At 44.7% G+C, this 14221-nt stretch overlaps 2 protein-coding genes and 2 long non-coding RNA genes across 4 annotated transcripts in view; 3 read left to right on the top strand and 1 right to left on the bottom strand.

Moving 5' to 3' along the window:
- Window positions 1-14221, bottom strand: part of LOC139609641 (NLR family CARD domain-containing protein 3-like) — a 106684-nt gene that overhangs the window by 8920 nt on the left and 83543 nt on the right. The gene's annotated exons all lie outside the window — the stretch shown is intronic.
- Window positions 1168-5720, top strand: LOC139609962 (uncharacterized). Its single transcript, XM_071465033.1, has 3 exons — window positions 1168-2328; window positions 3955-4136; window positions 4503-5720. Exons 1-3 carry the CDS (start codon window positions 1395-1397, stop codon window positions 5718-5720), a joined length of 2334 nt encoding a protein of 777 aa, XP_071321134.1. The 5' UTR covers window positions 1168-1394.
- On the top strand, window positions 7946-9982 carry LOC139609752 (uncharacterized). The gene is made up of 2 exons (XR_011685343.1): window positions 7946-8077; window positions 9336-9982. It is a non-coding gene; the product is annotated as an uncharacterized lncRNA (long non-coding RNA).
- LOC139609924 (uncharacterized) lies at window positions 12727-13940 on the top strand. Its single transcript, XR_011685404.1, has 3 exons — window positions 12727-12789; window positions 12865-12912; window positions 13744-13940. It is a non-coding gene; the product is annotated as an uncharacterized lncRNA (long non-coding RNA).

The following is a 14221-nucleotide window of genomic DNA, read 5'->3' as shown; positions in this document are numbered from 1 at the left end:
TTTTCATCGATAACACAACACACAAAACTGTTGTGTTGACAATGTTGTGTTGTACTGACATGATGATGATCCACAATAGCAGAAGGACAAAGTCACTCTACTCATTTTAGGGAAAATGTTCATTGATCAGGACAAATCTGATTATCAGTCATTTCTCTTTGATTCTTTATTCAGATTGATCAGCTGCAGGTTGTCAGAGATCAGCTGTTCTTCTCTGGGCTCAGCTCTGAAGTCCAACCCCTCCCATCTGAGAGAACTGGACCTGAGCTACAACCAGAACCTGCAGGATCCAGGAGTGAAGGGTCTGTGTGTTTTTCTGCAGAGTCCAGACTGTAGACTGGAAACTCTGAGGTCAGACTCCATGTTTTCTTTCTGTGCTGAGATGAATGTGATGTGAAAGTTGTGTTGACACTGAGCTGCAGACATGAGGCTGATATTATACTGATCCACACTGAGGATCTTCATGATAAAGTCTGTTTTCTTCTTCTCTGCTTTTAGTCCAGTGACTGTTTCTCTTCAACTTTCACCTCATGACTTTTTAAAACACCAACAGAAACACATTGAATCTGTCAGACAATAACTGATCTATAATCAATAGCTGATGGTCCCAACACTTTTATAAGGCTCTGTGATGTTTGTACTGACTCCAATATTCAAAGCCAAGTTGTCATAGCAACAGGTTGTTTCATCACTTTAAATCCTGTAGGTTTGACTGTGTTAAATATTTGAGCTCAGTCACCAGGTGTCTGTGTCTCTGCCGTTCCATCAACTAGCGAATTTAATATATATTTCCATACATTTGTTCTCATGTCTCCAAACTTCAGCCTGACATGTTTGTTGTCTTTGAAAACTTGAGGATCTTTAGTAGAATCTGCACAACATGAGTTTGTATAGATGGAGCCACAGGTGGAGCTGGCAGAGTTGAAGAGGTGGAGTCACTACGTCTTTATTGAAGCAGCAGCATGTTGTCATGAATATTAATGAGAGCTGTTTTTACTTTGTCTGTGTGAAAAGGTGGTTCTATTCCCTTTTCACTGTGCCCTAATCCCCCACATTATCATGGTTATTATTATTGTTGGAGTGAGGCTGCAATTTTAATATTTGTTTGATATGGTTTAAGTTCTGTTTCATTGAATTGCCCGGGATTCATTTGTGTTTTTTTTGTTTGTAGTATTTGGTTAATAAAAAAATTCACTTTTGAGCACAGACTCTCGCCTGCTGACAACGTTTTTTTCAACATCTTTTTAAACCATCCGGTGCTTACATCATCCTCTGCCCTTTGCGGAGAGAGGCAACACCACATTTGGTGGCAGTGGTGGGATCTTTTGCCTTCATAGACACTGGAGAGCAGGAAGCAAGCGAGGCACTACAACACCAGGATTGTGCAGAAGGCCATGCAGAGTGATCAGGCCCGGATTGTACATCATGACCCAGGTCCTCCTCCAGGTGGCCAGGAGGCCCGGTTGGACCAGGCGACAGGTGTAGCAGCTGATGACGGACTTCAGAGTCTTGACCAGGGAGGGTTTGAGCAACTGTATGCCCTAATACAGAAGCAGATGAAAATCCAGGAGAAGGAGGCCTTCAAACAGGAGCAACGATGGAGAAGTGTGCAGGTTCGGCTAAATATGTTTCAGGAGGAGATGGATGCAGGCAGACGGGAAGCTGATAGGAGGTTGGAACAAGGCAGTCCAGAGGAAAGGGATCTCCTGGGAGAGCATTTACCACAGAGGGAGTCATCAACCCCGAATAGTAGCCTGCATGCTCCATCCCAGACCAGAGCTTGGAGTGGAGGTACAATTCCAAAGTTTGAGGATGGAGATGACATTGAGCAGTACTTAACGACTTTCGAACGACTAGCCACTGCTTATAGTTGGCCCAAAGAAGAGTGGGCTGTGTATCTTGTCCCTCACCTGTCTGGTAAGGCACGGGGTGCATATGTGGCTATGGACATGGGGGATTCAATGGACTATGATAATGTTAAAGAGGCCATTTTGGCTAAATATGAAATTAATGAAGAAATGTATCGGCAAAGGTTCAGAGAGCCAGATATTCGTCCTGGAGAGACTCCTCGTGAACTTTATAATCGTTTGAAAGATCTGTACAGGAAATGGGTCAAGCCATCCAGGAAGACAGTGGAGGAAATTGAAGAAATACTGATTCTGGAGCAGTACCTCCGTACACTATCCCCTGAAGTGAGAGTGTGGGTGAAAGAGCATAACCCTAAGACGGGCCAGAAAGCGGCGGAACTGGTGGAGGCCTTTATCGCTGCTCGGCGAGGGCCCAAGGTCTTCCGATATGACAAGAGCCACCGCCAGCCCACAACGAGGGGTAAGTCTGTTGGGTTTGGTGGGGGTGGCCTGATTGATAGAGAAGGTGGGGGAGGTGTAGAGGAGAGAACTGTTACAGGGAAAGCTACTGAAAGTTCTATAAGGAGAAAGGATAAAGTCCCAATGGTTTGCTATTTTTGTGGGAAGGAGGGCCATATTAAGCCTCACTGCCCAGCTATGAGAGTTAGGGGTGCAAATACTATGTGTTGTGTTCCTAGACCAAAAGCAGATATTCAAGATATTCAGGGGAAAATGCAGACAGCCAGGATATCAGTAAATGGTATCCCAGCTACGGCCCTGCTAGATTCAGCTAGCACTCAAACGCTAGTCGTGCCTGATTTGGTTCAGTCACAGCAGTTGGGGAATGGGGTGGTGGATGTGTGGTGTGTCCATGGGGACAAAAGACCATATCCAACAGCCTATGTCTATCTGGAGGTTCAAGGCCAGACTTATTTGTTGGAGGTGGGGGTTGTACCAGGCTTGAGTCATCCAGTACTATTAGGTCAGGATGTGCCAGTGCTGTCGAAATTGCTTCAGAACAGTAAACCAGTTAACATGGTAATTACTCGGTCAAGGGCAGAGCAGGAGGTAGATCAGCCCCCTGGTGATAGTACCCACTCACACTGGTTAGAGCAGCTGCCTTTTAGCCATTCTGAGTTTCCTGTGGAGAATAATGGCAAGGTTAAGAAGAGCAGAAAACAAAGGAGGGAGAAGATAATGGGGACATGCAGGAAAGAGCAGCCGCAGTTACCCCAGTCAACACAGTCAGTGGAAGGTGGCTGGTGGGAGGTGCCAAGTGGCCTAGAACAGTTGCAGAAGGAGGATGCAACCCTGAAGGCACCTTTCAGTAAAGCGGTGGAGGTAGATGGAGTACAGATAGGGACAGCTACATCCTTAACAGGGGAAAGTTATTTCCTTCGAGGAGGATTATTATACCATAGGCCAGAAGGGGGTGCTATTGAGCAGTTGGTAGTGCCACTTAGTTTAAGAGAGAGGGTTTTGACCCTAGGCCATAGTATACCCTGGGCAGGACATCTGGGAAGTGTAAAAACTCTAGAACGTATTGCAAATAAATTCTATTGGCCAGGCTTATATACTGATGTTCAAAAGTTTTGTGCAGCCTGTCCTGATTGTCAGTTAGCCAGCCATAAGAAGGTCAGGCAATTTCCATTACAGCCCATGCCAATCATTGATGTGCCATTTTCCAGGATAGCAATGGATATTGTTGGGCCATTGGAGAAGACACATTCCGGGTTTAGGTACATACTAGTAGTTTGTGATTATGCCACACGGTACCCAGAGGCTTTCCCACTGAGGCGAGTCACTGCTCAGTCAGTTGCCCAAGCCCTGTTGCAGCTCTTTTCCAGAGTAGGTATCCCTAAAGAAATAGTGACAGATCAAGGTACAGCCTTTTTATCCAGGACTTTATGTCAGGTGTACAGCTTGCTAGGGATTAAAGGGATCAGGACCACTTCTTACCACCCACAGACTGATGGTTTGGTAGAAAGATATAACCAAACATTAAAGTCAATGCTGAGAAAATTTGTGGCTGAAGATGGGAAAGATTGGGATCGTTGGCTGCCCTACTTGATGTTTGCTTACAGAGAGGTACCCCAGGCCTCCACAGGATATTCTCCATTTGAGTTGCTGTATGGGAGGCAAGTAAGAGGACCTCTGGATGTGCTCAGAGATGCCTGGGAGAAGGGCAGTGATCCCCAGCCCATTCCTGTCCTCCAGTATGTCCTGGAAATGAGGGAGAAGATGGAGGAAATGGCAAAATTGGTGCATGACAATATGGAGAAAGCGCAGGTGAGACAGAAACTCTGTTATGATAAGAATACAAAAGTGAGAGTCTTCCAACCAGGACAAAAGGTTCTGCTTCTTCTGCCTACTTCGGAAAACAAGTTGCTAGCTCGGTGGCAGGGGCCCTTTGAAATCTTGAGGAAGATGGGTCCTGCCACATATGAGGTTAGCATGCCTCAGCATAGGAGGAAAAAACAGACTTTTCATGTGAACCTCCTTAAAGAGTGGCACTCTGAAGCAGACCATGCCAGTCAACAGCTCTTGGTGAGGGCTGTAAAGAAGGAGGAGGATCAGACTGACCAGTTTCTTCCTCAAATTATAGAAGACACTCAAATTAACTTGGACTTGTCTCATTTGTCTCCCGAGATGCAGAAGCAGCTGTTGGCAATTGTCCCTCCAGATGTGTTTCTGGACAAACCAGGTTACACTTCCTTGGTGGAACACAACATCGTCCTTAAAGATCCTACACCGGTACGTCAGAGAATGTATAGAGTCCCAGAGAAGCTGCTTACAGCTCTGAAGGCGGAACTGGAGGTGATGAAGTCACTGGGGGTCATCGAAAGGTCACAGAGTGAGTGGAGCAGCCCAATAGTTCTGGTGCTGAAGAAGGATGGCTCTATCAGATTCTGTATTGATTTTCGAAAAGTGAATTCCCAGTCAAATTTTGATGCATATCCAACCCCCAGATTAGATGACCTCATTGAACGCATTGGTCAGGCCCAGTACATCAGCACATTGGATTTGTGTAGGGGTTATTGGCAGGTGCCCTTAGCTCCTGAGGCCAGGCAGTATACTGCTTTCAGAACACCCCAGGGCTTGTTTCAATTCACTGTCATGCCATTTGGCTTACACGGTGCACCTGCAACATTTCAGAGGCTTATGGATCAAGTGTTAGCAGGCGCAGAGGCCTTTGCAGCAGCTTATCTAGATGACATTGTTGTCTATAGCATGACATGGGAGGATCATCTGCAGCATCTGAGAGAGATACTGCAGCGGCTCCACCAAGCTGGTTTGACCGCACAGCCCAAGAAGTGTTCGATTGCTCAAACAGAGGCTAAGTATTTGGGCTACCTGCTGGGCCATGGGGAGATACGGCCCCAACAGGACAAGGTCCAGGCAGTGAAGAACTGCCCTCGTCCCTGCACAAAGACACAGCTCAAGTCCTTTCTCGGATTGGCTGGGTGGTATCGGCGGTTTGTACCACATTTTGCAACACGAGCAGCCTCTTTAACTGATCTGACTCGTAAATCAAGTCCTAATCAGTTGCCTTGGGAGGAGAGGCATGAGAAGGCTTTCATGGATTTAAAGGAGGCACTTTGTAATGATCCAGTGTTGCAGAGTCCAGACTTCAATCGGCCCTTCACTGTGCAGACGGACGCCTCAGGAGTGGGGCTTGGGGCTGTCCTGCTTCAAGGTGAAGGGGATGACCAGAAACCAGTGGCTTATGTTAGCCGCAAGCTGTGGCCACGTGAAACCCGGTATTCAGCCGTTGAGCTGGAATGCCTGGCAATAAAGTGGGCTTTAGAGACTTTTAAGTATTATCTGCTGGGAAGAGATTTCATTCTGCAAACTGACCATAGGGGTCTGTAGTGGCTCCATAAAATGAAGGACTCGAACAACCGCATTTCCAGATGGGTGCTGGAAATGCAGCCCTACCGGTTTCAGGTGGAGTACCGGCCCGGGAAATCCAATGTGGTGGCTGATTTTCTATCTCGCCATCCTGATGGCGAGCTTCCAGGGGAGAGGGAAATGTGAAAAGGTGGTTCTATTCCCTTTTCACTGTGCCCTAATCCCCCACATTATCATGGTTATTATTATTGTTGGAGTTGATTGGCTGCTCCATCAGGGAGAGAGGAAACAGGTGTGGGCTGGCAGATCCAGTTAGATTTTAGTGTGGGGTGGGGTGCTTGGAATGGGGAGCATTTTAGCTCACCCCCACACTTACCTGGGAAGATGGTATGCTCCACTTAGGGGAAGATTAAGTGCAGGCTATTGAGGGGCAGAGAGAGGGGGGAAAAGACGTAGAGCAGGTGGCAGCTTGGAGTGAGGCTGCAATTTTAATATTTGTTTGATATGGTTTAAGTTCTGTTTCATTGAATTGCCCGGGATTCATTTGTGTTTTTTTTGTTTGTAGTATTTGGTTAATAAAAAAATTCACTTTTGAGCACAGACTCTCGCCTGCTGACAACGTTTTTTTCAACATCTTTTTAAACCATCCGGTGCTTACATCATCCTCTGCCCTTTGCGGAGAGAGGCAACACCACAGTCTGTTTGACTCTTTGTGGTTTCAAGCAGGAACTTTGTCTCCTGAACTCACATCTTTGATTCTTTATTCAGATTGAGGGACTGCAGTTTGTCAGAGATCAGCTGTTCTTCTCTGGTCTCAGCTCTGAAGTCCAACCCCTCCCATCTGAGAGAACTGGACCTGAGTGGAAACCAGGACCTGCGGGATCCAGGAGTGAAGGGTCTGTGTGGTTTTCTGCAGAGTCCAGACTGTAGACTGGAGACTCTGGGGTCAGTTCACTGTTGTTGATGTCTACTTTTATCTTTACTCCACAACTAATAAAGCTTCACACACAAGTTGAATCCATTGACTGATCCATTGATCCATTGAATGAATGACATTGTAAATAGTTGTTGTCTCATGTTTCCAGTTATTCTTCTCTCAGACTGAGAATGATTCTTCAGTTTCAGCTCATTTCACTCACTTGTCATGAATAATGTCTGTTCACTTCAGTTCAACCTTCACAGCTCACACACTCGTATTTCTCTCAGTCAGAGGACTCATGTTTTCTAAATCCACTGGAGAAAATGTCCAGTGTTAGTTGTTCAAGTCAATTCATTTTTATCACAACAACATACAGAAGATCCTCACAACTAATATTTGTCCAAAGAAAGTGAAGAAACAATCTTCTTTGTTTCAGTAGATTTCAGTGAAGTGTCAGGACTAATGTCTGTTTGATCAAACTGTGTGTGTGTGTTTTCATCTGTAACACAACACACACAACTGTTGTGTTGTACTGACATGATGAAGATCCACAACAACAGAAGGACAAAGTCACTCTACTCATTTTAGACAAAGATCATTGATCAGGACAAATCTGATTGATTATCAATCATTGATCTACATCTTTGATTCTTTATTCAGATTGAGGTTCTGCAGTTTGTCAGAGATCAGCTGTTCTTCTCTGGTCTCAGCTCTGAAGTCCAACCCCTCCCATCTGAGAGAACTGGACCTGAGAGGAAACCAGGACCTGCAGGATCCAGGAGTGAAGGATCTCCGTGGTCTCGTGGAGAGTCCAGACTGTAGATTGGAGACTCTGAGGTCAGTCGAGGGGCGGAGTCAGTCCATGCTGCTCTCAGCAGTATTGTACTAAACACAGTTAGTATCAGAGCAAAGATCCAGTGTTTCCTGTGAACCTCCAACCTCCTCAGTGGCTGCTTTCCTCAGTGAAGCTGTGAGAGGAGAACGGGGACAGGCTTCAGGATTGGACAGAAACACAGAGAGAGACAACAGTCAGCCAATCAGAGCAGCCAGAAGCTTGTTGTGATCTTGTGTGTGCGCGTTGATGTGAAGACGACTGTTGTTGTTGTGTTGATGTGTACAGGAAATAAAGCTGATTCCAGCTGACAGCCTCACAGATGGACAGAGACAGTGTCCTCATTCATCAAACTGTCCAACCATCAGATTTGATCTGAACCTGTCAATCTGTCAGAGATTCTCAGTGACAGCTGTGTGTGTGTGTCTTTTCTTTTTTACACAGCTTCAGGTGATCTTCAAAGAGGTGAAGAGTACTGTGTATTTGTATGTGTGTCCTGATGATCGTGGCAATCAAGTTACACCCCCAAACCGACACCACGCCAATCACAGTCATGCTGCACTTGCTCACCGAACATCCCCTCATACAAACATGGGGTGGCTGTGGCTGAGGAGAAAGAGCCAGAGGGTAGGTGGTTTGATCCCTAGTTCCCCTGGTCCTCATCTCAAATTGGGAACATATGTCTTTTACTTTCATTAATGTGATATATCATAGTTATTGTTATTATTGTACGAATAATATACTTAACCTACACCTTTTTGTTCATGTGGACCATTAATAATTACAACAACAAAATATCACAAGAACTGATTCGTTTATTTTCAGCCTTCAATTATTTTTAATGTATACACGAGGCAGAAGTTGGTGGGGAACTTGCATAATACACACACACTCAACTCTCCCAGCTGGTCTGGGAGCATCTGGGAATCTAGACGCTGTTCTGCTTGCCCTTTTCCCACTATGGATCTCATCGCATAGAGTCAGCAGAAAACAGACAGATGGATCTTGTCATGTATCTTAATTATGACAATATAAACTATTTCCCTCACTGATCACAGATATTGTTTTGTTTCATCGGATTAGCAAAGAATCCAAAATTAAATTCTCAGATCACCAATTTGTTCTTGTTTCCACAAGCTAGAACTAGCATGACATCCAGGAAAGTAAAGAAATTCAAATATATAACTAACATGAAAAAGTGTAGCAAATTTCTGCCATTAATACTACATACATGTAATGCTGTCACAAAGTTCTGGAAACATTTTTAAATTCTTATCTTCATTGTTACAAATTAGGGCATGCTGTCATTCATGTTTCCACAACACAGACTTTATATTATAAAGCTTTAAATGTAAGGCCAGGACTATCAATGGTAAACTGTCTCACGTTGTCAAAACATAGTATGTAAGCACTAATAATGAACACAACAGCCAGGAGGCATTGATGGATATGTTTACTGATGATATAAAATTTTCTGACACATACAGTTTCATCTCATTCCTCTTAAAAAAACATGAAAAAGAAATCAAAAAAACATGTGGTCCATAGCAAGTACACCTGATACCTGGCCATACAGAACATGTTGAACACACTGAATTATTATGTCTTTATTGCCTTTTATTGTTCTATTTGCATATGCAGTAGAGAGTATTTAATTGCCTGTTGATATTCATTCTTATCCATCTCCATCTGTTATATCACCCCATAATATATTTGTATTTATAGATTTATTATATTAGAGTTTACTTATTTTTCTACCCATCCATTATAATATATATATTTCATTCACATCTATTATATTATATTTATATCCATCCATCTACAGTCTCGTAATGAATGCTGGTGACTCCAGTGCAGACTTCATTATTTGGGCTTTGTCCTGCAGGTCTTTTTCTCTGAGGCTGAAGTGTCTAGCCCCATCACGTCATGCTCCCTTGTCTGCAAGCTGCAGACAGACCGTTCTCCCACTGTCACACACAGAGTCCAGTCCACCATCATCCCTGTGTGTTCCTCTGGATCTGACAGAGCATCATCAGTGTCTATGGACTTAAAGCTCATCAAGTTCAGCTCTGAACAGTTTCCTTGTTGAGCTTCACAAAGAGGGAATTTCACAGTAAAATGACTTGAACTCTGAAGATGAGTTTGACTCAGACGTTGAAGCCTCATGTTCTTCAGCTGAACTTTACCAGATATTATTGTACAGGAGGAACATGTTGTTTTTATCCTCCATCTCTTCATTCAAGTTGTGTTAAGGAGGAACAATCACACAGACCAACAACTCTTTCACTGTGTATATGGACATGTGAGTGTTGTTTTCAGACAGGCTTGAAAAATGTTCATCTCTCCATTATAATGCTGAGTCAACAAGTGTCACTGATTCAATGGATCATTAATTAACTGCACTTTAAATCCTCCTTTATGGTCAATAATGTTTTTATATTGACTTCCTGTTTGATTCCTGGTTTTTAATCTGTCATTGTTTTGACATTTTACTCCTCTTTTATTCCATAAAGCTGCCAGTTTATTCCTAAATGACTGTGTGTGTTATTGTTGTGTTGTGTGTTTGTTGTGAAGCTCTTTGTAACACTGGTACTGTCGCTCCTCGTCAGTGCAGCTAAGTCCTTTTTGTCTTCTCCCCTAATGTCTCCAGGATTCGTGTTTCCTGTTTTATTTTGATACTCACCTGGTGGTCCCTTCATTTCCTGCCCTCCTGTGTGATTACCTGGCCCCGCCCTAATGTGTTTCACCTGTGTCTCATTGTCCCCCTCCTCCAGAGTATTTAGTGTCAGTGTTCCCTTCCCTCTGATCCAGTTCCTCTTGTCCCCCTTGTGACAGTGGTCCAGTCTTTCGTTCCTTTGTGTATATTTCTCAGTGTGTGACTACTTTCTGTCTTGATCTTCAGATCTTTAACCTGTTGATTTTGCACTGTTGGACTGATTTCCCTGTAGAAACTTTTTACCTGAGTAAAGACTGTTCATTGAACTACTGAGTGTCTCTGGGTTCTGCATTTGAGTCTTTTCCCTGCGTTCACTCGTCACATCTGTCACATCAAAGATGGCTGACGTGGTCGCAAAGAGAGCAGATGAAGCTGACTTCATGCTGTCCTCAGACCTGGTAAAGAGTCTAGACTCTGATCCAGTTTGAGGGATCCTAACTGTCTTTCTTTTACATCTCAATTAGTTTGTCCACCAGCTTCAGTCTTGTCATATTCTTCCTGGCCTTCAATGGGAAATACTTTAATTATCATGGAACTCCAACTGGGGGTTTTCTCAAAGTCTGGAGAGTAGCTGTCCTCCAGGTCAGGAGTAGACACTTCCCCTTAAGTGTTGGCAGCTTCATTCAGACCCCCAATCATCATAGTCCTATGGATTTTGATGTTTCAGGCAGCAGTTGCAGCTCTGGTCAAGGGACCTCACCAGGTGGTGGAGGTTGGAGATGTAAGATTCCTCATCTCCTTCTTTTCGGCATTGTCGTCTTCCTCAACCAGCTGCAGAGGGATAGAGGTCAGGTCTGATTTGTTTTGTCTCTTTGACCCTCTTGATCCACTTTCTGCTCAAGATGCTCCTCCATGTTGACTTCAGCTTTCTGAATAATCCAACCGGTGTCTTGGCTTTGCTGGCAGATTTAGTTGACTGCAGTGTCCTGACAGCCACAGTGGATTAACAGCCTTGTCAATCAACTGGTAGACAAGTTAATGCTGTGTTGGTGGAGGAAGATGAGGAAGATGAGACAGGTCTGTGACTCTCTTCTGAAAAGATGGAAAATCTGGAAGAGTATCTTGTCTCAGTGGTCAGGACTTCCTCTCTGTCTCCGAATACTCTTCCTCCTCCTCTAGGTTCTCTGGAGCCACAAAGCTCTTACACATTTTTCTTGTCTCTTCATGGACCTGAGCTTCATACATGACCTCCTCAGAGGTATCTGAGTCAGTGAGGGGCGGCCAACAGCAGTACATCATTATGGTCTCCTTGGACAGGGCCGGAGAGGAGCAGCAGTAAGTGACGTCTACATCCTCTTGTTGCTGCACCTTCTGTTGGACAAGACAATCAGCAGAGGTTTACAGTAGGCTTGTGTCTCTGAACCGCTGGCTGGCTCGTCACTGGAGGGGGCAGGGATATCAGTTTGTAGATAACTGGCCTTCTTCTGGGGCCGCCCAGATCTGCTGAGAGCAGACGGCCTCCATCCTACTGGAGTTGGTGCTGCTGTTTTATCCAGGAACATAGACAGGTGCTTACAGCAGGCTTGACACCAGGGACTTAGTACTCAGCAGGTCACAGGTGATTAGAGAGCCTGCTGGGGTTAGAGTGAGTGCGGTTCTGGAGTCCACTGGTTTAGAACTCAAGTTAATTTGGGATTATCCCATTGTCTAGATTGTCAGCCTGACAGCCAGATTTATAATTTTGAGACTGTCTGCCTCACCCGCCGTACTACGCACAAGTCTAAGTGTAACCCCTTATGTTCTGGCTTACTCCAGTAGAATGATGAGACTGGCTTTGATCAGGTTCACAGTGTTTAATTGTCATCCTCTGTGTAAACAGATAAACAACGCAAGTGTGGTTGGCGTTTGTCCTCACACACACACACACACACACACACACAGCTCCTGCCCCATAACATGGAAGTCCAAGCAGCAAAAGGGGCGTGATTAAGACGGTCAATGTGATCGTATAGTTTTTACACGAACATGAATTATTAGTTTTTAACATGACATGAGATCATGAAATATTTTCCTCACAGCATCAACTATTTTTAGCCATGAACCTGTTTTTTAAGTAATTTTTTATCCCAAACACAATATAACAATGAATTAATACAAAAAAAATGAAATACAAAATGATATACCAAGTGTCTCACCAATAAATAAAATAATAAATAAAATGATAAACTAAAACGTTTCTCTTTTAATATAAAACATACCTGTGTAAACAGATGGACAGCACAAGTGTGGTTGGCGTTGGTCCTCACACACACACACACACAGCTCCTGCCCCTGTGCACCAGAAGAGACACACAACATGCACAATGAAGCCACGTCAGTTGCGCAGTACGTTGTCGCTATTGTGCGGTGCTAGCTAACAAGTTAACAACTTCGCTCAGTCTAAAATCAGAATTAACTGCACAATACCAACTTACTAACGTGTAGCAGGATGAGCATTGTGGCCCTGTGTCAATTTGAAGAAGATGGCGCCTAATTGCCTGTCTCCCTCAGGCCAATGGCAGTAGGGAGAGGGGGGTATAAAAGCCGGTAGGTGTCACCGGATTTCTCTCTCTTGCTTGTGGAGGCCGAGGGTACGTCACTTCCTATTTGCTCATCCCTGTCCCTCTTCAGTTGGTGTTTGCAGGTAGGCTAGTGGTGTCTGCGCTGCCAGTTTGCATGTTTAGCTTGACAGTAAATAAGACTGTTGTCTTTGTTGTAGGGCCGGATTGGGTTCCGCGGGTCTGTGAGCTGCGCATGATTACTGCCGGTGGGTCCTCTGGTTCATGCACTGAGCTGTTGCTGCGGTGCGCATGTGGCAAACGGTGTGTGTGTGTGTGTGTGTGTGTGTGTTTGCAGGTCGCCGCCGCAGAAACAGCAGTCTTGGTTCCTTCCCCTCTCCTGCATGTGTGGACAGAGGCAGCTGGATTGGTAACCGCTTTACTGGGGGGGGGGGGGACTGTATCGGCTACTTTCACTGCCTGCTTGACCACTGCTGCTTTGCCCACAGGAAATTGCTTTGCTCACGGCAAATTGCTTTGCTTATAGAGAAATACACTGATTTTAGGGGATAGCCCTCTCTGGGAATTACTGTACTTTGGGGACTGATTTGTTTCTGCCGCACAGCTTGACCTGTTGGAGCCGAGCACTGTCGCTCCGTTTCGGACTGGCTTGCCCCGCGGAGGGTTGTCGGCACCTGCGGCATTGGTGGCTTCGGCCTGGTGGCCTCTTTAAGTCCTGTGTTTTACTGTGTGTGTGTGTTAGATGTTAACTGGGGAGGGGAAATGTATGTTTATATTTCATGGTGTGCGTCCACAGGCCTTATGTGAGTGTTCGCATGCAATTAAATGTTTAGTTGAGTTGTTTTGTTTTGTAGGAATTTAAGTTGACTGCAACTTGCAATTAATAATTTTGGTTAATTGTGTGCGTGTTGTGGTTACTTTTGAGCAGGTTGCAGACAATGGTTATTTGTCCAAGTATGATTTAGTTTTTGTATTGATTTATTTACCTAGTTTGGTTATTTACTTTTTTTGTATAGTTAGGTTTGATTTTGTTTTTATATGTTGTTGTTTTTTACTCTTGATTGTGTTTGTCCTTTCAGAGGTTGAGACTACGGTGGTGGATGTGGTGTCCTCGGTGGCGGTGTCTCCTTTGTGCTTTGTGCTTTCACCCCAGGTTGATCTTCACCAGTGTGTCCGTGCGTGTCACGAGTATTTGGGGTGACTTTCCTGGGACCCCTTTTTACTTCTTGGGCCGATCTCCCTACTGGTAGGCCTCCACCCTGACTGGTCCACTTTATTCCCCTGGTAACATCAGTGTGGATTGGATTCCTTTTGACCTCGTCTCTGCCCCGTTGTATGACGGATCTGAGTGCCTTTAAGATTATAATAGTTCCCTGGCTGAAATTCCCAGGGTGGTGTTGTCTGGCAACACTAAGCTAAGGTTAAAGTGAATTAATTGGCTAACCTCAAACCCCGGTCGCCACAAACGGCTGCAAAACATTTCAACAATGTCTATATCACTCAACATATACTTTGTTTACAGTGACATTTGTGCATTGCGGATTAAAATATAAAAGT

This window comes from Trachinotus anak, unplaced genomic scaffold (genome assembly GCF_046630095.1).
Source record: "Trachinotus anak isolate AG129_WGS33_773 ecotype Australia unplaced genomic scaffold, CSIRO_AGI_Tana_v1 ptg000026l, whole genome shotgun sequence".
NCBI lineage: Eukaryota > Metazoa > Chordata > Actinopteri > Carangiformes > Carangidae > Trachinotus > Trachinotus anak.
This window is presented reverse-complemented; position numbering and strand designations above follow the sequence as displayed.

Coding starts and splice junctions, on each gene's coding strand:
- LOC139609962 (XM_071465033.1), top strand. CDS start 1,395: ATGCAGAGTGATCAGGCCCGGATTGTACATCATGACCCAGGTCCTCCT. Junction 2,329..3,954: donor CCGCCAGCCCACAACGAGGG/GTAAGTCTGTTG, acceptor AGGCCTCCACAG/GATATTCTCCATTTGAGTTG. Junction 4,137..4,502: donor ACAATATGGAGAAAGCGCAG/GTGAGACAGAAA, acceptor CCCGAGATGCAG/AAGCAGCTGTTGGCAATTGT.